At 42.6% G+C, this 26,604-nt stretch overlaps 1 protein-coding gene and 1 pseudogene across 1 annotated transcript in view; one reads left to right on the forward strand and one right to left on the reverse strand.

The window, feature by feature from the left end:
• Positions 1–2,403: 2,403 nt before the first annotated feature.
• LOC119163876 (selenoprotein N-like) lies at positions 2,404–20,968 on the reverse strand (annotated as a pseudogene).
• A 303-nt stretch (positions 20,969–21,271) lies between these two features.
• The window catches only part of LOC119163875 (WD repeat-containing and planar cell polarity effector protein fritz), a 77,498-nt gene continuing 72,165 nt past the window's right edge, over positions 21,272–26,604 (forward strand). Inside the window, exons 1-7 of the mRNA XM_037415950.2 lie at positions 21,272–21,471; positions 21,708–21,782; positions 21,894–21,938; positions 22,041–22,085; positions 22,220–22,290; positions 24,439–24,498; positions 24,668–24,788. Coding sequence (XP_037271847.1) covers positions 21,722–21,782; positions 21,894–21,938; positions 22,041–22,085; positions 22,220–22,290; positions 24,439–24,498; positions 24,668–24,788 — 403 coding nt within the window. The 5' untranslated portion in view covers positions 21,272–21,471; positions 21,708–21,721. The remainder of the gene's footprint in view (positions 21,472–21,707; positions 21,783–21,893; positions 21,939–22,040; positions 22,086–22,219; positions 22,291–24,438; positions 24,499–24,667; positions 24,789–26,604) is intronic.

Below are 26,604 nucleotides of genomic sequence, written 5' to 3' on the forward strand. Positions count from 1 at the left end.
TGTGTGAGTGTTTCTGTTTGAACTTAGAAGCTGCGCCTCGTTACGGTGGTCTAGTGGCTAAGGTACTCGGCTACTGACCCGTAGGTCGTGGGATCGAATCCTGGCTGCGGTGGCTGCATTTCCGATGGAGGCAGAAATGTTTAGGCCCGTGTGTTCAGATTTGTGTGCACGTTAAAGAACCCCAGGTGGTCGAAATTTCTGGAGCGCTCCACTACGGCGCCTCTCATAATGATGTGATTTTGGGACGTTACATATCAATCAACTTAAAAGCTGTTGTTTCGAACGAATCTTTGGATGACCGATAGCGAAGTCAAACGAGAGTTGAAGAAGTCTACCCGCGTGGTGATCGTTCACGGGAACTGTGTGAACACAACTTGAAGTACCTTACAGGCACAGTTTCGTTCGGTTTCATTTCATTCCCCTAATTTTATGCACGTCCCAATTGCAAAAGCTTTGAAACAGCAGTACTCAACACTTGCGTGTTGATGGCAAGAGCTCGGAGACGCCGTTAAATAGAGTACTTGCACGGTTTTGAGACATCACAAAAGGGACATGTTAAGTTTCCTCGGTACGCATTAATGCACGCCGCAGTTGGACAGCACATATAAAATACTTTACTCCGATTATGAAGTTTTCATCGCTGAGCAATCTGCAAGCCAGCCCCAATGCAGTGGACATTATCCCAACGAGCCGACACAGCTCCACTGAGATTGCGAATTCTATGACCTGCATGCTGTCAAACTCACAGATGTTGCAGTTGGGTTCACTGCACGACAATTCACTTAGCATTGTTTACGTGCGTCACAAACAGATGACAAATTTGCCGCTAGTATGTCGCAAATTTCTGTCTCCTCGTGATATCGCATTGCGATGATACGTCACTGAGAAGCCCCCTATCCCCCGATATGTCAGCTAAAAGATTTTTTCCAAGGTAGCGGTATATTATAAATATATTCAATGCATTCTCACACCAGAGTACTCTTTTTAGGATTCTCAGCACCTGTACTTTATTTGCAGGTACAATCCGCAAATACTTTAAAATTCACAACAGTGAATTTTAAAGCATGCTCGAATGACAGCAACACTGACAGCTACATACCGTATTTACTAGATCATACCGCGCCCTCGATTGTAACGCGCACCCAATTTCCACGACGAAAAAAAAAAAAAACGTAAAATATCGATTGCAACGCGCACCCATTTTTCTCGCTGGCCCGAACCATCACACCACTCGACAAAACGACTCCTTTCGGGAGCGCCTTCCATTTAAATACGAGGTACGGGCGAAGCTTGTGCCCATCTGACGTGTAACAGAGCATTGCCGTCACTGTAGTTTTACCGTGGACTGATGTCAGCACGCGAACTTGCTTCGCCCCCTTCTCGATGGTTGTGGTGCCAGGCATGTCGAAGTAAAGAGGCGTCTGATCGGCATTCCCGATTTGCCCAAGCAGGTAGCCGTTGTTGTGCCGCAAGTTTAGGACGAACCTCTGAAAACTGTGAAGCTTTTCATCGTACTCCTCCGCAAAACTTTTTGCATATGCCCGTTCCCGTTCGGAGGGATAAGCTTTTCCTCTTCATAAAGTTAGTTAGCCAGCACCTGCTCGCTTTAAGCTGGCTCCGCATTAGCCCTTTTTCTAAGGCTAACTGCATAGCCTGCACTTGGAGCAGTTCTGTCGACATGGGCCGCTGTGCCGCTCACTACTGCTCAATCACATACTCGCCGAGCAGCTCTTTCATTTGCGAAAACCGACCCTGCTGTGGTCCACTGAAGCCTTTGCGTGAAGCTTTGCTGTCGACAATCTTCTGCTTTTGTTTCCACCGGTTCCGCACGCACGTTTCAGGAACTCCGAACGACCGCGATGCGGCCCGATTTTCGTCCGTTTCTGCACACGCGATGACTTTTCTTTTAAAAGTGGCATCGTGGTGCACTCGAGTTTTTGGAGTCGGCCCTTCCACGCCGTCGATGCTAATGCACTACAAGATGACGAACTCCTCAGCACACGTACGAAGTGCCGCACATGGGAAACACATAGGCAGAAAGGGCCGACGCGCCATGCCGACGCACGCAGGAGGCGGCCATTTTGAAATGCCGATGGCAATAGAATGACCGTATTCATTTTTTTTCGTACTAGATTCTAACGCGCATGCGATTTATGAACTCGCTTAACCGGAAAAAAGGTGCGCGTTAGATTTGAGTAATTACGGTAGTAGCCTCTCATTGAAGAGAAATCCCTTAAACGAAATTGCTGCTGAAGCGGAGCAACCCTGCTCATCACTCAGACAATGGAACTCTTTCTAAACAGAACATATTATCCATGGTTTATTTAGACTCTATATAACAAGAGTGTACTGCACTGTCACTTGAGAGTTCATTACTTCCAATGAAATGACAAACATTGCAAATCGCAAACTTAACACATTTTATTCAAACAACACAAGCGGTCTGCAAAAAGCATCCGTCATCCTTCGCCGTCACGGACGGTTTTGAAAGGCAACTTCATAAGGCAGACAAACTTGAGCGTTTGCTTTTTTTCCTCGTTATTTCAGTGAGAACGAAGAATACAAAACGAAAATGGAGAACACAAATGAAAACATCTTGGTGACGAGATTTTTCACATTTGCATCGACAGCGTGCTGGAAAAACAACAGACTTTGTCCAGCAGACTACTAAATGCCAGCATTCTTGAACACATTTTTCTTTTCGTACAGAAGCTTTGTGAATTATGAAGGCTGCTGCCAGCAAACCAATGCTATTTGCAACAAAAGTTATGGAACAAAAAAAATTAAAATGAAGGCACCAACAGTGAGCAAAAGGTCACCTCAGCTTGCAATGTTCTGACACCCTATTTTTTTTTTTTTTCGGCAAGGTCAGTTAGGGTTGTACACATAGTAAGTTTTGAGGCTTAAAATATTGAACTATTAGCACCAGCAGTCAACAGAAGAGTTTTCAAATAATGAACAGCTGTTTACATTGTTACGCTGAGAACCAGTAATCATGTGTACATTGTATTTTTTCGATTTAACGTTTTTGCCAGATCACACAGTTGCCAGTCGGTTGCTGGGTATGAAATTACTAAGTTTGTCATGTAGCAGATTATGAACCGTACATTAAAAGCACAAGGCTACTAGAAACAAGTGGGCAGTTTATTTTTGTTTTCAGTACTTTTTTATTAACTAATGTGCAGTTTAGCTAAAAAAGTTCTAGCTGCCGACTTGGCATGCTCCCTTGTAATTCACGCTTTGTGCCTACCATGGTCTGCAAGACGAAATTATCAAACTTTGCCTCAAATTGTACATTTGATATTATACAGCTGCTGAATTTCAGTATTCAAAAACTATTTGAAACATTGTTTACAGTCAGAAGTAGTGATGATTCAATTGAAAGACCAAATCAAATGGGTCAACAATCGCTTCATCGCTATGAAGTTCTTAACATTCACACACCCCTAGACATATCAATTATTCCAAGCATTCTAAGGCACACCTTGCTGTTTTCAATTGTGCCAACTCTGAGGACGCCACATGATAGTCAAAGCAGTACATTTACGGGCGGCACATTCGCAGAACCGCTCGTGGCAAAGTTGTAATTCGACTGCGCGGGACTGGTCGAAGGTGAAGTTACGTAGTATTTGCGCAAAGGTATTGGGTACATTGCACCGAAACGACGTGCTGTATTTGGTGATAACATGAGAAATTCATGCAAGATCCAGCCCACAAGACAATGCTGAACAATTGCTTTATCACCGAAAGAACTGTGCAAACTGGAGTACATTGTCATCTATAGTATTCTAGCTCTGCTAATATAACAGCTTGACTTACCGAAAGATAAAATTTTGTTGTTTCTTTAAATATATTATCCTTCACTAAAAACTGATGTAAAAAAAGTAATCTATAAAATTAGCCAGGATGTTTGTTTCATCTGAAAACACGAACGACACAAGGTGGATTTTCACGGTTGTCTTTCACCTCTAAACAAACATATACATTCGACGTCGCGAAAATGACCATAGTTGGCGGCGAGTCACTTAAACACTACATTGTCACTGACTGTACAAAGACACAATATGCATCTTCAAAGCTATAAAATAAGCTTACGTAGCTATAGAATAGACCGATAGAATAGGCAAGTTGATTATCTAGGTGTGCTGGCTGACAATTATATCAATGAACTGTGCAGATACGCTGCAGTGTTCCCAATCACAAGTAATTCACTTGAGAGCTGGGCAATCGTACATTCACCGGAAAGAATAGTTTAGATGTGCTTCCTGTAAAAGTAGGCAGCCCGAAATGTCGGTCTGCATGCAAACTAATCAGTATCAACGTAATCCGATAAGTGTTGAAGAAAAATCTTCAGCGTCTTCATCACCTTCAACTCTTGTTACAGTTGTATATTGGTCCACAAGCAGCAAGGTACGCGATTACTGATGTGTAACAGTCCTGCGGAGGTGAGATCAGACCACTTAGCTTTGTCAAAGCTTTACCTCTGGCATTGAAACATGATTAGTATGTAGAACGCGAACAGCTAACCAAATTAGTTCGGTACTGGTACCACTGCATGAACACTATAAAAGCTCTTCGTGTCCCAAGAGTTTAGGAGGGCAGATCGGTGAAGCTGTTTGCACGCTCTTCTAAACAGAAATGCCGCTGCGTTCGTCTGAAATTTTAAGGCACTGCGCTTTATATTTTGCGCACTTTGAGCAATAAGGTGCTGCTGGCTTACAGAAAATGGTGATGGTGAAAAAGAGTATCTGCCACAATACGCAACATGTTCAGCATTTGTACTAGCGCTCCACTGTGCTACAAAAACATGGCTATTCTGTCACATCAGCAATATCTACTGCAATGCTTATTTTTGCAATGGCACATTTCCGAAGTAGGTTTTGCGTTACCTTGTACTTCACGAGATTCTCTCAAGTTCTTGGAATACTAAAAAGCTGAGCTAGCGGGTGGTAAGGATTCATCATTAAAAAAAAGAATCTAAAAGAATGCAGGCATGCAAAACACGGACAAAAAAGAAAACACACAAGACAATGTGTGTTCTTCGTTGTGAACTGGTACGTTCTTACGGATTTTTAATGCTAGCGTAGTACTGTTATCACACTTGTGGCAAAAAACACACAAGTCATGACTTCCCAACAACAGGCCATCGAGCAAATCCATCGAGCAGAAATGCATACAGGCTTCTGTTGTAATTGTCAACGGTTTTTAAGGCATACATCAATGTGGGACTTAGCAAACTTAAATGTGACCATGTGATCTACACGTCTATTCTTGTACCCGTGAAACTTGGCGAACAGTGTTTTTAATGTAACGAAATTCATGCAACGTTCCCTTGTTGAGCACAATCGCCAAGTTTGTAGAGTAAAAGCTCGTTAATGCTACTCGCTTAATTCGTACTGACGCCCAAGTCTCGGAACGGCCCCGTGTATTCCTGTGGGGGGCAAACTCCCGATAATTCCAACAAGTCGGTAACCAGAGTGGCTAATACAAATTGGGAGCCCCTGGTTGTCATCACTCCTCGCAGATGTCGGCCCACAGTGATCGCGATGTGTTGCAAAACCAAACCAACTTTACTAGAGATGCAAAACAACAAAACAGCAGCATTTCTCAGCAGACGAGAATTCAGACGCTGCGCCGGAAGTCTTGGGCTAGCTGTAAACGATACTCATCCTGTCGCGACAGAATGAACGCAAGCGAACGCAAATTACTGACCACTTAATTTCGGTTGCATTAACTCTGCCATGTAAATAAATATGTTTTGGGGCATAAGTCGCGCCACATATTGCCGCGCGCTGACATTGAGGCTCTCTGCTCACACCAATGCATGTTTGTGCTACTTTCTGACCCATCGCTCGTTGATCACTTAATTTTTGCTGTTGGAGCTTTATTAACCTCACTTACAAAATAAGCAGCCACAAATGTGTAGTACGTAATGCCTAATTTGTGATAACGAGTCCAGAGGTGGCTTTTTTTGGGCCCACGCAGTGTGGTGTAATGTTCGTTCATTCTAGCACATGCCTGCTAATTCACATTTCTCTCAATTCAAACAATTTCAGAGTTGCTTTTGAATTCGAATTAACAAGATTTTACTGTAAATGCGACTGTTTGCACAAGCTGCACACAACGACAAAAGGTGGAAAGCATTAGGCAATACGCTTTTAGTCCGGCAAACAAAGAGTATTGCTGAGTTACACAAAATTATTGCAGTAGAAAAGCTGTACAGGAAATGTCTTGTGGTGTAGGTTGTGAAGGCGTTTGTTTGCGTTGGATGCCGTTCACACCTGAACGAGAGAAAGTTGGATCACGTGCCTAAACATATGGTTAGCTGATGTCACGCAAACTTTATTTTCACGTCGTACTGTTGTGAAATTTCAGTCAGTTGCGTGATTTTTATGTAAGAGCCCTTACTTTCGTCTTAAATTTTCATGTTTTATGCTTTGTACAAGATTGCCTGGCAAATTCTCTGTGCTGGCTTGTACCAGATTTTGCTCTATGTTGAATACAGAGACAGCACCGCAGGTTGTACGGAAGTGTGATGGCTGGAAAAAACAGGCTCTGGAAGAAAATCTTAAAAATGTGTACGTCTGAAAAACCAAATTGCTTACAAAAATACAAAGAGGTCGACATGAAGCGAGGCACGTAAAAAAAACGAATGGGCAGTGACGCCCGCATCGCCACAATGTATCGATTAAACTTTAGGTCTCTGGTTTACTCAAGCGACAAAGGGGCACTGCACAGTGGATGGGGATTTCTTGGTACGTTCCTCGTTTATGATTCTTGTGGAGCGATGAAACATCGCTACTGCTAGCTATGTACACACCCCAAGATTCGTCTCTCTTGCCGGCACAATAAATTATTTTATAGTGCAACAGACCTAATCACTTCATTTGTCATCAATGCTGTAGCTAGCCAAACCTCTGTGGCAATGTTAAACATTTACCACGCGTCCAATGAAAAACATTTCCGGTCAGTCTTTTATAATTTTCCTACACCAGCAAACTGGGCCGCACAATTTTGTCTTGTCTCACCAGTGCATGATAGCACAAATGACAGGGCATATTTTTTATCTGAGTGAGTTCCAGATAAAACATGAACTGTGATGATTAGACTTAAGGTGAAATCAGCTCAAGGTAAAACATGGTATGCCTAAAAGAACGCTCCCCACCATTGTTTATCGGCTGCGCAACGGCCGAGTATGATCTGCGAAAAGCCTGCACTTCCAATGGGGGTGCCGCAGCCAGCTTTGCCCGTTACTTCTGGCACCGGATTTGGAACATTTTTGCAAGGTCTGTGACGGGCCGCGGTTTGACTCTACTTTGCCTACGCCGAGACCTAGAATCAGTGAAAGTCTTGTCAAGCCTCCCATATCAACCAGCCTCGGTGTTTCCCAATCTTTACTCGGCCAGTGTAAACATCTCTCCCCCCTTTTTTTGACATCACAGGCCACCACCATTACTTGCGCATTTATTTACGCCACACTCATATTGTCTCGAGGCATTACACCAGGGTGAACAGAATTAGGCTTTTCGCTACAGAATGTGGCTCTCCAACCGCCATGTGTACTCTTTGAACCAGAGAAGTGATGTCACGCGATTCAACTTTCAATGCGAGAGTCACGACAGCATTTGTTCTAACCTCTTCCCCATTAGCTTGTGTTATTGACGAACATTTTCTTATATACAGATGCAGTCTGCGAAGTGCAGTTTTGAAGGGTAAAATTTGTGGTGGTTGGTTGGTGTCGTATCACAGTGAGTAGGCTATCACAGGAAAAGAAGAAATGTAGTTGTCGGGTGTGTATGTGTGTAGGTAAATACTTTGATTTCACATAAAGGCTAAGCTTGAGTCGCTAGCATAATTCATGCTAAGCTTGAGCTGCTAGAAGCAAAACAGCAAGTGTTGTTTAAGCGTGCATTCTGCAACTCGTAACGGACAACCTTTCAATGTATGACATTGTCGAACAAGTCGGTATTGCGTGACATCATTTATAGTAAATTTGCATATATAATAACGATGATGCAAAACGGTTTTTGTAATTTAGCGTAACTAACGTGTAAACTGTGGGGTGCAAGCTCTGAGGCAGTCAATATCAACAACATACCCTTCCTTACTAGCATCACGCTTTTGCATGTTTTGCACAAGTTCATTTGTTAATTTTCGTTTCTGGTGCTCACGTTAGTGACCATGACAAAGATAAGTTCACTATAACAAGATTTCACTCTAATTACCGCAAGATTAACGTGCGGTATGTGAAAGGTACGGCATAGCATGACCATTTGATTAGAGTGCTACATAAAATATAGTTTTCATTTCATTTGGTAGCTACCAGGTGCTAAAGCAAAAAGGCCCTTTCGTGAAAAACTTTGATTACAGTGCACAATACATTTTACAACAGGCAAAGGTTTAGGAGGCCTCGAAAAAGTGCTTGGTTCTGGCTTTTGTGACGCAGCTGCTGAGGAAGTGATGGTAAGCCATTTCGATGGGGTCGGAGAAGCTAAAAACATTGGATAAAAGTGGTACTGTTAGCAAACAGAGACAAGGTTTCCTGAATGTGAATTTCCAAAATGTATGAATGTTGAAATACATGCAGTTCCATTATTCACTTTTATGAGTAGGTGCTACTAAATAAATGCTGCAAGTTTTTTTCTGAAATCACATATATTTTTTGTTTTTAGATAGTTTCACAAGTTTAGTTTATTTACTTTCATGACAAAAAAAACAAAACAAGGTTGTAATGAAACTCAAAGCAGGTTAAAATCGCTTCAAAAGAGCACAAGGTGGCCACTAAAAACTCATAAGAGCTCATTGTCTAAGTACGCTGAAAATTGTCACCTGGCTACTTGCAATAACATTTCATATGAGGAGTTCACCAAAGCCACATGCTCCAAATAACCATGATTCCCAAGCTCTCATGATGGAAGAGATCATTTTAAAAAAGCATATCTTTTTCACATAGATGAGTTTCTATTTCAACATTTAAGATGTGTTTTTTTTTTAACATGGAATCATGGGCAACTTCCTGAGATTGGACCTCATGTTTTTGGTACTTCTGATAACCCGATTGGGATGCAATTCTTCTCGCGTATTCCTTTACACGTGAATAGTGTAATTATCTGTATTGCAACCTTATATCACTTATTAATTTACAGTGAATCTGAAGTAAGGCACTGGTATGGGCTAAGCATTCTAAAACTTCTCACATTATAATTTTTATTGTTCATTAAAATGTCTTATAGAGACCTTCTTGTTAGTTATTTGCATTTTGCAGTTACATTTGAGTAACAAAAACAAGTTGTGTAAACAAATGTGTATTTACGAAGCATCTGAAAGGGCTAAACAGACAGGCATGCGCACAAGGGTGCAAAAGACAGCCACCCCCTTAGTCACTTAAGGGGGCAGACTGGTCTTTGGAACCAAAAATTAACAAAAAAATTCAGTTTTTAAAATTGACATATTTGGTTTCTGCTAGTATTTTTCTATCTCTCTGCAATTTCTCACACACCAGGAAGTGGTTATTTTTTTGTAATGTCATTCTAAGTGTCTAGATTCTTGGTGATCTTAACATGCAGAACCTGCAAAAAAAAAAAAAAAAGGGGGGGGGGGGGGGTAACGGACTTCGAGTCTTCTTTAGAATTTGCCGGCACCTGTGTCAGAAGCTCTGCTACGAATGTATGAGCACCTTTATGAGGATTGCAAAACATGCACACCATAATTGTTGCTTTTTGAAGAAGGTGCACGTTTTCAGTTTTTTCCATTTTTCTCAAAAAAAGTAAATTTACGACTGTTCAATTTTGAGGCCTCAATATTTCTGTAGCTAGCCAGTCATAACAATAATTATTTTTGCAATGGAAACCTGTATGTGTGTAGAATACAAGTATGGAAGCAGAATTTAGAGCACAAGCCTTTTTAATTAATTAATCATCAAAATTGTAACACAATTCGAACTGCTTTTGAAAATGGATAGTTTGTTTTGCTGTAAAATAACCAAAGAAGGCCTAAAAACGAAATTCTTGCATACTTTCAATCTATAATCACTAGTCTATGTTGGCATATCTTAAATATCACTTTTAATTAAGCAATTTTTTGCTATGGCAGCCTTAAACAATAGGGGTGAACTTAAGTTATCTCGGGAACAAAATAAGTAACAGGAAAACTAAATAAACATTTGAAATCAGCAGAAGAAACTGCTTAGCCCTGTGCAGTTTGATCAAGATCACTGAAGAAATAAACCAGAAATGTCTAAAACCAGTCTGCCCCCTTACGAGGGGGTTGGGGGTGCAAAATTTATGCCACACATTGACATAATAAGGGACGGGGGCACTGCAATGAATTAACAAGAACCCTTTGGTTCAAAGGCACGCCTATGGTAAAACGCAATGCTAACCTGGTTACACGAAAAAATTCTAAATAAACTCAAGGCCTACCCTTCGAGTTTTGCTTCGTCGACGTCGTCGACAGCGACAAGGTCGTTGGCGCAAATGCTGTCGACTACTATAGCATTTGGTAGAAGGCACACAATCTGGACGGGAAACTTGTACTCGTTGAGGCAGGCGGCAGCCATTTCTTTCGTTGCTCGATCAGATTTGAAGCTGGCGTGCACCTTAAAAGAAATCTCACATGGTTACCGTGCCGCCACATGTGACAGCATTTTGCCCTTTGTTCTTAGAAAAGTTTACTGAAAATTAATTAACAAATGTCTACAGTCAAGTAGAAATTTCCATCCACTCAACCTTAGCACTAAGCTACAAGGAGAAGCTCGGGTTGCTTTGCAGCTTGTCACTAGAATTGACAACAATTTTCTCGTTCATTAAAGGGACAGTGAACAACGCCTCGTGGGCTTTTGCAGAACTAACCTGCCATACTATTTACCTTCAGGTTTATTTAATCACTAAATGTTCTGGTAAAATGTCCTCAGTAAAAATTTCCAGCAGTAAGTCGTCCATTATATACTGAACCATCGAAACACACATTTCTCAATATGCCATGGCAGCTCAGACTTCCCAACATTGGCATTCAAAAAAGTACAGCCAACTTGAAATACATTACTCGGGTCTGGTTATTTCAAATTAGCGACTATTTGGGACACCAACTGAAATCTCAGCTGATGTCTGTATGTTCTATGAGGGGATCTATATATTCATTTCCGGATAAGTAAATTAGTCCTAATCACACAATTCAAACTTTACTGGTCAGCAAGCACATGATTGAGTTCTCTGGTGACTGTCTCAGACATGCCAGGAAACACTGCGATGCAATTCGCATAGAAGGTTGGTCAACTTCTCATGATCTACTGACTTTCAATGAGCCCTTGGCAATAGTACTTCATGTGAGAAGCACGGCTCTCAATTAATGAGAAGCACACTTGACCAGCAATAGGGTATACCTTCCTAACAAGACTCTTACTGCATTTTTAAAAAGTAAATCAAGAACTTGCACGTTACAATCACAAATGCACTAACTCTGAAACATTTGCGGAATTGGGCATAGCCTGCATTAAACACTATTCTTATGCAAATGTAGTGAGAGAACCGGTTTTCGAGGAAGTTTGGTGGTGACAAGTGTTGCCTACAAAATTGCAACTCAAGTTACCTGCGAATGAAATTAAATTCTATCAATCAATGTTCAAATGAATGGAACAGAGCAAAACCGTCTCTGTCATAGCTGAATCAGCAGAACTAGGTTGTGTAAATGGCATTAGCAGGTTTTATCAAACATATGTTGCCACAGGTAATGCTATAAAAGTGAGATCACAACATATTTTCTTAATACTGTCTCCATTAAACTTCACATTCATCTGAGGCCTGCAGAGTTTACTTTGATTAAAGAATAATTTTGTTACCTACGCTAAGCTTTAAAGGGAACAGACAAGGAAATAATTCATTGCAGTTAAGAACCATTCATTGGCATCATACATTTATGGGGGATAAGTTTTGTAACAAACTCGATTGCAGGACAGTTGGTGCACGCTGTCATTATAATCGTGCAACTTTATGCTGAAAATCTGAATATGCAGCCCCATGCCCAGCTTAAATTGATTTGTATTCTGGTGCTTAACGAGTCAATTCCTGTATCCCTATCAATAAAATTCCGATTCTGAGAAACCATGATTTGATTATGAGGCACAAATCAGATATTCCAGATTATTACGCAACACTTCAAGTTTTATGAAAAGTGCCAGAATCTCAGTATACGAGCGTCTTGGCATTTCACTCGCAACAAAACGCAATCATCATGGTTAGGAACTAAAAGCCACATCCCCAACCTCAGCGTTGAAACAGAAACATCTCAGCAGCCAAATTACCACAATGTGTCTGTTATGCCCAAGCTGCAAAACTACCGAGCCATTCAGAGGACCCCGTATTCGGCCGAACTTTGCTGGTAGGAGCACTTACCTGTAGCTCGGCAGTCAGGCTCCACGAGCTGACAAAGTAAGCCTGCAGAAGCTCTTGAACCGCGGAGGAAGCGAGCGGACCCTGACGCAGGGTCCGAGCACTTCCTCAGCACGACTGGTCATCCAGCGGACCCCAAGTGACGATGGAGTGGACTAGCTTTTCGTGCCGCTTGGCTTCTGCCGCCGCTGCACTCAGGTTGTGGTACGGAACCTGTAATTGCATTAAGGAATCGAATATTTGCAGACTCATTCATTCATTTATGTAATTTAGAGCAGAATACCGCTCTCACTGGCTTATTATAGGAGTATGAGTAAGTAGAACAAAACATGTTGCAAGGCTAGCTGGTGATGCGTCTTTAAAGTATTGTAGTGCTACACTTGATAAGGACAAGACATAATTAATATGACAAAACAAACACTCGTCCTGCCGTGTTCTTATCGGTATCGCTCGTCAGATGCAACAACACAATATTTTAACTATCTAAGTTAGGTGCATTAAAAGTTAAGCTAGCTTACTATGGCAAATCTTCAAAGGATTTGAACCATCTCTCGATCTTGGTGAGAAAACACATCCTGCGGGTAAGCAAACGCTTTTATGAACATCTCAGACAAATTTTGCATTCGTCTGCAGCAAGAGAGAGTCTAAAAGCAGAGCACAATGTTGCCATCTTCTAAGGTGCCCTCTTTCCATAAGGACGCCAGTGCTCACTCTCTTCAGAACTGCTGGTGGCGGCTGTTTGATGAACTGCATACGGTATGCTATTGGCTGCATAAATATATGCCATAGGTGACATGAATCGAAAGCGATGTTTAGATCAGATGCACTTCTTGCCGTGGGGTGTCGCCACATCCCAGCACCACCATACATAGTCTACTAACATTACACAGTGAGCAAACCTACCACACCGGGGATTCACAGCATGAAAGAGCGATCGCATTTCAATGCACACTGAAAGGTTATAACGCACGCTGACGTAACTTCACCTTCCTTGCCATAAATAGCTTCCTCAGTAGCTTCTAGTGCATGTGCTAGGACTTTAGAAGAGAGAGAATGTTTAAAGCGTATGACAAACATCTGTAGCTCCACCCGTTTTTGATGAATTTGAGAAACATTTGTAGCAATCGATTTGTGTGGAAGTAAATTCCGATACTGAGATTGTTCCAAGATTACTCGAAAAAGTGGTTCAGGGCTCGTTGAAGATGTACCATATTGTACCTTCTCCAACACCCTAACATAATTCAAATCCTGCAACTATTCGAATTCATTTCAAAGTTATTTGATACTAATAGCATCCACTTCGAACCAAAAAAGTGATATTCACTCAAGAGTAAAGATCAAGCACTCACAGGTAGTGACATACCTTGAGGAATGGGAAAAACATTTGATGCAGCTTTCTGAGTGCCTCGTCCTTTTTGTCAGAGCTTATCAATGACGAGTGCATTTCGGCAAGCTGCCCACCGGGAGAGTCCAGGCTGAGTGACATTTCAGCAACCTTTCCAATATCCACTTCAGTTCGCTGGACGTCCCTGTTGTGCTCTTCCACTAGCCATTCCAAATCTGTAAGCAAATGAACGAATGAATACTGCAAGAACAAAGAGGGGCAATGGAGCTCAGGCAACGTCGCGGGATCGAATCCTAGTCACGGCGGCCGCATTTTCGACAGAGCCAAAAATGTTTGGGGCCCATGTACTTGGATTTAGGTGCACGTAAAGAGCCCCAGGTGGTTGAAATTTCCAGAGCCCTCCACTCCATAATCATATGGTGGTTGCGCGACTTTAAACCCCAACAATTATTATCATTACATTAGGGAGCTCGGGCACTCGCACTCGAAAGCAAAGGCAGAACAGAACAGCCAACCCTAACAATGGGCACCGTCTCTGCTTCTCTCATCGCACTAACTGGCTGACTAAATAAATAAAATGATGGAAAATTTACTTATGTGGAATATAGCATACCACTTTCGAGGCAAAGCATTCAGGCAGGAAATCAGGCAGTTGCTTCGATTACAATTCCAATTAATTAGAGATATTCAATTTGTTTACAAGTAAAAACCGACTTAGCTTAAGTGTGTTGACAAACAGATGCAATAGGCACACTCAAAAGTCTGTCACTTTATCACATGACGGAGCAGGGTTTCAGACTTTGTAATTTTTATTTCATTATTTACAAGTGAAAAATTGTTAATAACTTTTTAGTGACAACTAGAGTATAAATGAGTCGCTGATTGTGTGAGAAATAACAGAAAAGTAATTAGTTGAAGTTTCTAGACCTCAATACTCAAGTATAGTTGCTAATTAGTTCACTTTTTTTTTCGGGTGCACGTTAAAGAACCCCAGGTGGTCAAAATTTCCGGAGTCCTCCACTACGGCGTCTCTCATAATCAAATGGTGGTTTTGGGACGTTAAACCCCACAAATCAATCAATCAATCAATTAATTAGTTCACTTTATCACATTTATTTTAAAAGCGAAGCACTTTAGGGCGGCAGGCCACCATACGTTGTTGTTGTCACTTGGCGGAATGGAGGTCAACCCACATAGACCCTAGCCAGCTGTAGCATATTGAGCGCATGCTTGCGCCAAAGACGTATTTTTCCGGCTGTTTCTCAAGCCCCTTGATCATGATATAAAGTGCAGAAATTATTACTATGGCTAGGAAAATAAGGCAGCACAAATCATGCATAAAAGTTGAAAGAGGAAACAACAAGGAAAAAAATAGGAAGAAAATTGAAATTAAGAGAGAAAGACAAAGAAGAAACTCGAAAGAAGAACAGAAAAAGAAACTGAAAAACGGACAGAAGCAAAGACGGTTGTCCAGCTCAGCACCACTTGAGCAAAGCTGCCTTTATTTATTTTTTTCATTCGTACAATTCTAGATTGCACTATTTTCAGAGGCAATTTTAGCACAATTATACACAAGCAATAGTTAAATTTTAGTGACCAGAGCCGCGTATGACGGCAAAAGTTTGTAAACCGAATAAACACTCCAGATTAACGATGTTTGTCTGAAGTGCAGAATAAACCCAGCAAACAAATACATGTCAAAAGGAAACAGTGTTCGTCAGTTATGGAATATTTTGTACAATGAGCAGACGATAAATGCAAAGTATACTGATCAAGTTAACGATAGTTCTGACTGAAATTTGGTGAATTTTTAAAATTTAGTAATTTTTTTTCACCTTGTTGACTATAATCGCAATTCACATTTCATAATAGTTACTAGCGCTAGCCTTCACACCCGGCACTTTTGATAATTTAAAAAGTAACATTAAGCACATTGAATTTAAGTCTTGCAATAATCTTGCTTGTTACACACCAGGCTCAGTTGTACCCCCCCAGTTCCTGATATTTTTGATAACCTCGCTTCTTAACTTCGAAGGGTGAATGCTTCTTACATATGCTTTCTAGCAGACAGAGAGAGAGGAACAACTTTATTTCTTCTAGCTGACATACTTTAATGCTTATCTTTCTAGCACAGTAAAATGCAATTACAACTTCACTGTTTAAGAAAAATTAAAACATTGGCTGCACATACCAACGTTGAGCTGCCGGTTGGTAGGGACGTAAGCCTCAAAGTGATGCAGCGCAGAGCCATCATCGCTGATCACTACTCGGCCTTGGAACTGGGCGGGTGTAAACCAAAGCGGCTTCAACGGTGGTGAGCTGATCTGGAACTCGACGTGGGATCTGTCGGCACAAAGGTAACAGGCTGCTCTCTGAAGTCAGTGTCGCTTTGTGCAGTGTGGTGCGGTACACTTGCAGAATTTCGATGCGAGAATCATTGCAAATGTACAAAGGTCGACCTTAGGCACTCCAGACACACGATACAGCACAAAAAGAATGCCGTTGTAACTGTTTAAGATGAGCAAAATGGTGTAACTGCCAGTTTAAGGTTCATCTCCCGGGGCAGCATTCTGAGTTGGAGGTATAGCCATAACATCACTTTCAGTGTGCGCTCTGTCTTTTCAAGCAAGGACGAACAGTCACTTCAGCCATTAGCCATATAAGATTCTACATGGCGCAAAGTGACACTGTCATCAAGAGTAAGCATTTTAGAATACAGCTCCTGAAAAGGAAGAACACTATACGAAGGATTGAGAGACGGTGTTATTATGTAATGCTAATACTGAGAACTAACTGTCGAACACGCCAAAGAAAGTATAGGGGATGTCATTAGAGGTAATTGTTGCTGTTAAGTGTGAAGAAAGAAAATAGAACAAAATGATAACATACCACCGGCAAGTCCCTCTCAGGGACAAGTTACCTTATCATCTACTTTTGTTTCTTCACATTTACATTAAATTTACTTCTAATATCACCTATACTTTTGTTGGCATCACTCTCTGTTATTTCTCAGTAATATTGTGTCAGACAATTAAAAATGGGCCCTTAAATTTACGTCTCTTTCCCATATATAATTCTGTTTCGTGTAATATATGTTGCCATATCTTGCTTTTTTCAGGAAGCAACATGCTATCAAGTGCTCGTCTGTGTCCTCTCTGAGTGTGTGTATTATTTAGCGCTTCTTTCATCATGAAACTTTACCAACACGCCCAACTGGCAGTCATTCTAAATGCTATCAATGCTGACCGAAATTGTCCTCCAACCTGAAGAGGATATCCAGCGTGCCGTTCCCACTTCTCATAACAACTGCAGCAGTCCCAGCTGGTGCCGCTCTCGTATCAAGAAAGACGTTTCGATGAAACATGCCGAAGAGCTCGCCAAGTAGGGCCTCAGCTGGCGTTCCACACGCCGACGGTTCGTATATATCTGCGTGCACGTGTCCATCGGAGTTCCGCGAGCCTTTCCCCTCCACTAGCCACCAGGGATTACAGTGAATGTTACCGCGAGGTGGCAGGAAGGCCGAAAACCTGGACAGCGGCACTGTTCTTACGTGCTGCTGAGGTTCGTTCCATGACAGGAGGGCACGAAGGCTGCTGTTGGAGTCCTGAAATAAGTGCGCGACAAAATTTAGGGGTATTAACGCCTTCAAAAGAATAGAATTCACATCCTCAGAAATAGAGCTTCAGCTATGATGTGTACTAGTCGTGTGTTCAAACTATTGTACCAGCCATTACATAAACAAGGCCCATTTTTTATGGTCTGATTGGCCACATAATAAAAACCACAGTGAAAGTGTGATCATGCAATGCACACGCATCTTGTTCAATCTCTCTAATACGTCCACCTACCGCACGAAATCACAGCTCTCAGTTCCGAGCTCATAGCGGACATGTAAACCCGCCTTGTATAATAGACACTGGCACTGATTGCGTGCTGTAATTCAATTTCCGCATGCTGAGGGATGCAGCACAGCTGAAATTTTTCGGCGAATGAGTGATGAGTCAGAACTTTCACGAGTCACAGCAGGGTGCGCCAGAGGTGCCTAAAAAGACGATCCAGATCGAACTACAGTCGAGTCTCGTTAATTCAAAACTGAAGCGATTACGTCGCTTCGGCTTTGAATTAACGAGACTTGACTCGAGGTCAGGTGACCCCACAGGTTATGATTACTTTGATTTTTTCAGATTAAAAAGCTTTTAAGCCTTTTTAAACCCTAACTACACGCAGTGAACAGAAAGCAGAGGTGTAAGGTCCACAAGTTTATCGGCCATTTACTGCTGATCAGACCTTTTAAAGAAATCGTCCATTGCCAACTGCACCTTTGCTATATGTGTTTCAGCACAACACTCCCTATAGCAGTTGAGAAGCATCACGGTTTACCATGCACATGCTTTGTTTCAAACATTTGTTTACTAGCAAAGCCTTTTTCCTTGAAGGCCTGAGGCACTTATTTCTCATTTTTTAGACTGTCAGGATTATATAAGCACGCAAATTTTTAAATAATACTGGGAAAGCAGCAGATGTTTTCTGGTATGCATCCGCAAAAAGCATGATTCAAGCAACTAATAAAGTTTGAATTAAGAGGCTTTTAAATACATTGAAAGAATAGAGGGCCAACCCAAAAATTGAATCGTGTTTGAATTAACCAATAGTACAAATTATTAGAGTTTGAATCATCGTGAGTATACTGTAACAGAAATGTTATCAAGCACTACCCCGACAATGCACAGCTGTACGGCCCTTCTGCAACAAAGAAGCTCCTTCAGTGCTTACAGCGGGAAGTGTTCGATACGTGGCCCACTATACAGCCTGGGATAGGCTCGCTCTGATTAACATCTCTTTGCCCACATGAAACACTGGCTAGGAGCACGGGTGTGCCACTCACACAGCGAGCTGCAGACCAGTGTACAGAAAAGGCTGAAAGAACATTCAGCTGCATTCTACAAAGAAGGTATCGAGAAGTTGGAGCCCAGCTACGACAAATGCCTCAATCGAAATGGCGACTATGTAGAAAGTAGTCAGTCTAAATATTACAAAAAATGCAGTTTTGATATTCGTTTACTCTTGTATTCACCGATCGCACCTTGAATAAAGACTAGCAGCTGTTCTTTGAACGAACATAAGTGATGAGCGAAACTCCTTTTAAATGTGACACGAATGACTATGTGGCTGATCTCGCTGCTGGCTTTCATGGAGGCAGGCGGTAGGGGGTGCGGGTCGGGAGAGTGTTGGGTGCGCTCGAGTGTGGGAACGTCTGAGCAAGTGAGTGTGCGATGCGGTCACCGCAGCCATCTGGCGCCGTGCCTGCTCCCTGTGGTGGGAGCACGCACCTGTTGTTCCACTCTGCGTGCTTGCGCAATGCAGGGAGTTTCGACGGTGACGGCAAAATGCAAACTTGAGGAGCTTCGCTCCTAAAATAATAATAGTAAGCCTCGTACATATGTGGCAAAGCCACACAGAATGCCTCACATAATTTAGAATGATAATATGTGGCCAAGTTTCATCAAAAGCATTGACCTCTAGATCAATTTGGCTCAGTTGGGTTCCTCACTCTTGACTGACTTAATTAGTTCTCCGAAGCATTCGATGGGGTGTTTCTTCGCTGTAGGTGCACCTAAGCCCAAGGCTGTACCAAGCACAAAGTACAAAAAAGAAAACAAAAAAACACATACTGCACACACAATGCGATGTAGAGATAGTATTCACACTTCTGCCTAAGTATGTTTCCTTGAGCAAATTAAGGGCGATCTCACAGCGAATGTGAGATTAGAAGCTTCTCGACGGAAATTCGAACAGCACAAAATCATGAGGAGACATTAGAAAGAAATAGTGAGCAAAAATTTTTCTCCATCCAGTTGCGGTTTGATTTTGCATAATTTGAACTTCATGTATCCATACAAATTCAACCATATGTTTGATCATATTCAAGGATTCTGGTTGCATACAATGAGACTACACTGCTGCTTAAAACTGCTTTCTCCTTAAAACTATGGCAGCAATTTAAATTATACACTCCTGCTGGTTTATTCTCTATAATATATTGCATCGCTCAAGAATTCTTGTTAGAACATCAAGGGTATATTGTGTTTGTCTTCAAATTATAATTTTATACTCACAAGTTTGAAAGACACATGAAAGTGGACGACTTGTAATGTTATTGAGCTAGATTCTGTTGGGTACTTTACGTTGCCTTTAACTCTTGAATGTTTTAATTTGCTTTGAATACCAAGTACTGAAGAGCTATGAACTGCCAGTGATCGCAAAAACAAATACAAACAATATGCATGCTATTACATATTGGATAGTCGTTCATGTTTAGGAAAATGAAGAAGACGCTGGGGGAAAACGTGCTATTAGGGAAAACGTACCATCCGAACTTGAACATAGCGCAGTTTCGCTTGACAACAATATCGCGAACGGTGGAACCGAAAAATCGTATGAAACGGGAACATATGAACGAGAATCTGCTTTACTGTACATACATACATACACACACACATACAGCTCTTCCTTCAACAAAAACAAAATCAAGAATACGTATTTATTTATTCGATAAGAAACGTGTTTGTAGTGTCGTATCCAATCATGCACTGGCTGAGGCTAAAGTAACGCGAAAGAGTTTTTTAGCGCAGCAAAGCAATATCGAAGTGAGACGAACTATTAAAGACCTCGATCATATTCCCGTACATTACCAATCGCAGAAAAAGGGCGATGACACTCACCGACAACACCTCTTCGGCGACGTTTTTCGTCAGCGAACTCACGTCTATGCCTCGGAAGGAGCTTCGTATCGTGACGTTTCGGCTCTCCCATTCTCTACTCTCTCGACCGAAACCTATCGAAGCGAGTAATGCCCCGACGTTCGCGTACGCGAAAGCAAACTCAGTGTTCTTCAGGCGATCGATCAATGCGTAACAGTTCGACAATCTATCGAGAGGCCCGTCACTGCGGTAGTACGTCAGCGAAAAGATCACCGCAGCGACGGCGACGATTGCTGCCGAACCGATAACAACGATCGGACGTAACTGTCGCGACGGCGTCATAGCCGCGAGTTATGCGTTAACGTGCTACATCGTCGCTTATGCGGTTGGCACGCCGGGGAATTCGCGATCGTGGCACTTTACGTCTCGATTGTTTACATAGCGCTGTGCGCACACTTCCAACACTACTACCGCAAAACATACGCACGCGGAGCGTCGACGAGTTTCGAATCGCGTTGCGCCACGGAGGAAACCCAAACTAGGCAAAGGAACTAAATAATATTTTCTTTTTTATTCACTAAACTCAGCTAAAGCAAATATTTAGAAAATAAATATGTAAGAGGCGTACAAGATTTTATTGTGATGTAAATTATTCGTGTTAGAGTTTTAATTACAAATCTCAGAGGCAATGTTTTTCTCCGCTGAGCTTATCAAACTCAAGCACAAAAAACATCATCACTGCCTTGTTTATAATGTTAAACGCTTACGAACACAGCGCTGCCTATTTTGCAGCGGTAATTTTAAAAAGTTTTGTAAAGGACGCGAAATGTTTGTTCATAAGTGGTGCTGCTTGAGATTCTCTTAGTTCCGACGCAAAGTTCAAAGCGGTTCAAACCAAAGTTGTTCAAACTTTGTTTTGAGACGTGGGGAGTTCAGAACTACCGCTTTTGACAGTGACACAGTTCAGATGCGACCACGTGCGTGGTGTTTTGGTTCCTTGGTGCAGTAGTTGCCGCAGTCTCCTGTTGTTGACATAGCGGTAAGCAACATTTTTTAGCAGTTTCACTTCCGTGGCTTGTGGTCCATTAGCCGCTTTAGTTTAGTTGTGCTGTATTGCCAGAGAACACGTACCAACGCGCAAACGGTTCGCATTGAAAACTCTGCTTACGGTGCCTGTCGTGAGAGTTTTTGCGTGCGTACGGGCGTAAGTGCGTGCAAAGTTCATAATTTACCTGAACCAGTTACTCAATCACTCTTTCACTCCTCTCCGATCAGGCTCATTTATCACAATGGTGTCCCTGCTGTGCGAGCTGCAGTTTTGGACCATGAAAGATGACGTCGATGTCAAAGGTATCTCCCAAGTTTCTCGTCACTTCTCGCGCGTTTTGCTGGCCCGTTTCTGCTTGTCTGTGGTGTTCGCAATCGTCTTCATTTCGTCTATTATATCGTTCTCCTTGCTAGGCAGTGATCTTGGATGCTTCAAGCTTTACGACAAAGGTGACGTGGGTAAGTGCAGTGCAGTTCTCTCTTCTAACGAACGAAGTTTCCATTTCGGTTTCCTTACTGTTCAGAAAGGTTTAATTAACTCAGCCTTATTATGTTTTACAGATACAGAAGAGCTGTACATCGATGCGAAGGAGGCATATGCCAAAGGTATATGTACACCTGTACTTGTAACTTGCTGCTTTCCTTGTGCCGAGTTCTCCAATCATGTACATAGCCTTTTTCATGACGAGTTCACCTCATTCATATACAACATTTCTTTTTTTTTTTTTTTTCACTGATAGCCAAGGGTATCATGTGGACTCCGTCCAACAAGCGACCTGAGAAACTGCGAGAATGCATCTGGGAGTTTGAGGTAAGCTATACAAGAGGGAATGGAGAAACATTGAGAGTTCTGGCTCTGCACTGTAACGGTATCAGATCCTTTCATGAGAGACTACTGCATTCTCAAAAGCCCTTCTTTGCAATGAAAACTTGCAGCACCTACAGGTGGCGCAATCAGTCCATTGCACTGCTAGCACCATCAGTGGCGAATTGCAACCACTTCACTTTCATGCTCCGAATCGTTGTCTCTCCATCAGCTATGCCCACGTTGTACGCAAGTGTGGGCAAGCGACAGGCTTGGTAAAATAAGCAGGCTTTCGGAAACTTAACAGTACGTGATTCTCTTGTGGCCTCAAACGAAGAGAAAAGATATAAATTTACGAAATCAATCATGCGTTCAATGTGACAGAAAGCACAGACATACAACTGACTGTTTTGAAAGGCGGTATTTGTGCAAATGGCCAGCGTGAAACTCCAAGCATAGGCCATCACCCTCAATGTTTGTATGCATTCACTCTTCTCAATTTGTCTGCCTACTGTTAAGTAAACTATGGCATTTGTGTGTCACCTGTGTTAGCTAACCCCTTGCGATGTGCGCATGTAAAACGCACGACCGACGAACTGCAGGTGTTGCGTTTAGTAATTCGTGGCAGTTCCGCCAAGTTTTATGTGCACTAGTTCAGCTCCGTTTGTAGTGGTTGCCCGGGCTGCATGAGTCCTTGAGTAACTGTCTCATGACAGCTTTGCATGTGATATCGTAGGTGTTGCATCGTGTAATAGATATGGTGCGGCTTCGCTTGTACACAAAGTGCTGTAAAGGGCAACAGCAGTACCAGAGAAATTAAGTTCAAATTCCTGAGGTTCACGACGCGTTTTGCCTGGCATTCAAGGCTTCTTCCTTACCGTTGCTGTTCACGAACCGTGCAGTCTGCAAACTGCACTGCTAGACAAACTTGGGTACAGCAGAAAAACAGCAGCAAGTTACGGGGAGGAACTGCTGGATTTTTCAATGGCTTTTTGCCAACAAATGTAGACTACACTCGACCTCACTTTGCCAGCTGCCACCGAGTTTCGGTAGCACTGTAAAAATATCAGTTAAACAGCGGGGAGAGTAAATTCACAGTGAGCTAGCTACAGCATGTACTTCATAAACGTGCCCGCAGGATCTCCTGCTTTATGCGGCATACGTAAATGTTATGTTCCCGCCGGTTTCTAAAGCATGGTCATGGCGGAAAATTAAAAATCTTTGAGCTACGTAATCCTTATAGTTTTTGGCATAGCTTACGACACAAGTCATGCGCAACGTTGCCAAGCGCTGCTAACAGTCTAACACGGCTCCGCTCGTGGGTCAGGTGCTCCACAGAGAACATCAGTTGCTTTCCTTCATCCCATATCGTGGCTCCACCAACTCTGCGCACATTTCCAATGTACTCAAAGCTGGCGTCCTTGTGCTGTGGTATTTTCTGCTGTAGTCATTCAATGTAGGTATGTGTGCACTTGCGACAGCTTAAGACACGAAACCCTGGAGGAATTTTCAGGCATGAATGTTCTGCAAAGACGTCGGTATATCACAGCGATTTTGCCACTGACAAGTGCTGCAACACAAAAGTTATATACGCAGGGGAAAATTCCTGCATTTTCTTAGCATATTAGGGCTGTAGACAATAGGAGTATGACATACTGGTTTGAATGCTATGTTCGATAACGTTTATGGTGTGATGCAAAAGAGAGCGTTTACCAAAGCAGCTTCCAAAATTACTGTCACAACAAATAGTTGTTTCTTACGAGGCATCACCTGGCTACTCAGAAATTAGTTCCTGTTCAATGTCGGGCTGTGTGCTAGCACTTACATAGTTAAAGTCGATTGGACTCAACACTAAGTAACGACTGGCTACTCATAAATGTTACTTAACATAAGAGGGCAAGTTATACATTTTCCTTGCTTCTTGTTTACTGCCCTGATTGACCCTGAAGATTAACCAATGGCTATTTCGCTCAGTTATCCTCGCTCTGTTCTGCATGTGAAGGTTTCTCGTTGAAACAGTTGTTTTTTCTGTACTGGTCATTTCTTGTGTCAGTGTGCTCTGAAGAATATATTGCGTTTGAAATTGTACATAAGGTTGCATGAGAAATGTGTGGAAAAGTGATGTGTCAGTGCAACATCTACTCACTTGTGCAGGATATCATGAATGCCCAAAAGTGTATTAGTGCAAGATGGATTACACCTGGGCTGTTGCAGGTATGTCTACCTTTTGCAGCCAATGGTAGTTCTTGTGTGTGTGTGTGTGTGTGTGTGTGTGTGCACGTGCACATGTGTGTTTGTGTGTGTTTTACTGGCCTGCATGTGTGTTTTCTGTGAGTACGTTGAAGTGATTTCCCACCTTCATAAAGGATTTTCTTTTTTGCAGTTTTTCTTTCAAAGTGGTGTCTGCGTCTTCGTCCAAGTTGACCCCGACTCGTGCAAGCTTCGCAGGGTCAGCGTTGACCGATACCTCGTTGGCAAGCTTGCTTCGGAGCATGTCACTGACGGTGAGACATTTTTATTTTCGAGATAATTTTTCGTAGCTCATGCTGTTGGATGACCTTATCAATTGATTGATTGATTGATTTGTGGTGTTTAACGTCCCAAAACCACCATATGATTATGAGAGACGCCGTAGTGGAGGGCTCCGGAAATTTTGACCACCTGGGGTTCTTTAACCTGCACCCAAATCTGAGCACACGGGACCTTATCAAATAGCTCCAGTGCAAAAAAACAAAACAGACAAGGACAAAAAAAATCTATAAGTTCAGCACTCTACCCTGTTCTTTTGTCGTCTTTGTCTGTTTTATTGCACAGCATTTATATGTAAAGATGTAAAAACTCGCCACTGTTGAAAGACATTTTGCACTGTCGCTTGCAAACACAGTTGGTGTTTGAAGCTGATGAGGTCTGGCTTCTGCAACAGTGCTCACTTCTCGCACAGTTTGACTAGGCAGTCTGTTGGTCATATTGAAAAATAAATCTACAGCCTTAATCCGATAGACCAACTTGCAGGCTACGAGAGGCACTCATAAGGTTTGTGCTGTTGGCATGAAGAAAACAATTGTGCTGTTGGCATGAAGAAAACAAGCCAGATGGGATATTGACACGAAAATTTTAGCCTCACATTTTCTTTTGCTGCAATGTGTTCCTGGGAGCCTGTTAGTCATCACACGACGAATCGTTTTCTGCAGTGCAAAGATAATTAATTACAGGCGCATTATTACCGACATGTCTTGGTTTCGGTTTCAAAAACGACAATCCACTGGATGCAACTATCACCACCTAGCGGCTGTAGCGCTCAACCATGTCAGCACACAGAACTGTGACACACTTCCACGCAGTTCGCATCAACAAGTTTTCTCGAACAGGGGACGGGACAGCAATGTCATCAGACACATAACTTTCAACTCGGTCCGCCCGCATGGGCGCCTGCACAAGTAGGCGTTTGGTGAGTAGCGACACCACGGACCCGAGCTAACGGGGGAGTTTTGGCTCCCTCCCACGCCTAGCCGTGCGTGGCTGAGCCGTGTCCGGAGAAAAGGGGATCCTGGGGGTTGAGTTGACGCTGGGTGCTTGGACCTTTAAGGCCCCCCGGCAGAGGCAACACATCCCTTTGGCCCCGGCTTCACGTAGACGGCACCCCCCTGGGCTGACCCACCCAGGGGAAATCGGCAGTCCCCTTTTCTTATCTCTCTCTCCCTACATCTTCGTCTTTATCTCTTACTATTTATCTGTCCTGTCTTCTACTCTCTTCTGTTTACTTCCAAACTTCCTGGCGGCTAGGGTTAACCCTGTGCAAATAGCCTACCTTGGTCTAGGGGCATTGGGTTATAATAGCGTTGTACGGCTGGCATCTGCAGATTTTAGCATCCGCAAACTTGTAGCGTCCTCTCATTGGGCGGGTGGCCGCCAACGCTTCTGAAGAAAATTAAACTAGCATGCATAGAGCGTTTCCCTTGTTAAGTGATCGTACCACCTTAAAGCGCGTACGCACCGAAGACTTAGGCTTTTTCAATCGATCAAATGAAAACTTTCCCCATTTTCATGTTATACATAGTGAGATAAGTGGCAAGCAAGCCAGAACTGTATCCCCCCTTTGTAGTAGCCAGGTGTCTCACAGAAACTCTTGGGGCCGGGTACAAAGTTACCGAAATGGCCTGCGGAGACCTCCTCCTTGAAGTTCGAGAAAAAGAACAGTTTGAGAAGCTACAGAATCTTTCAACTTTTGGTGACACTCCGATCACTGTAACACCACACAGATCTATGAACACAACCCATGGAGTGGTATCTGATGCTGATTTGCTCGGCTTGACCGAAGAG

This window comes from Rhipicephalus microplus, chromosome 8 (assembly GCF_043290135.1).
Source record: "Rhipicephalus microplus isolate Deutch F79 chromosome 8, USDA_Rmic, whole genome shotgun sequence".
NCBI lineage: Eukaryota > Metazoa > Arthropoda > Arachnida > Ixodida > Ixodidae > Rhipicephalus > Rhipicephalus microplus.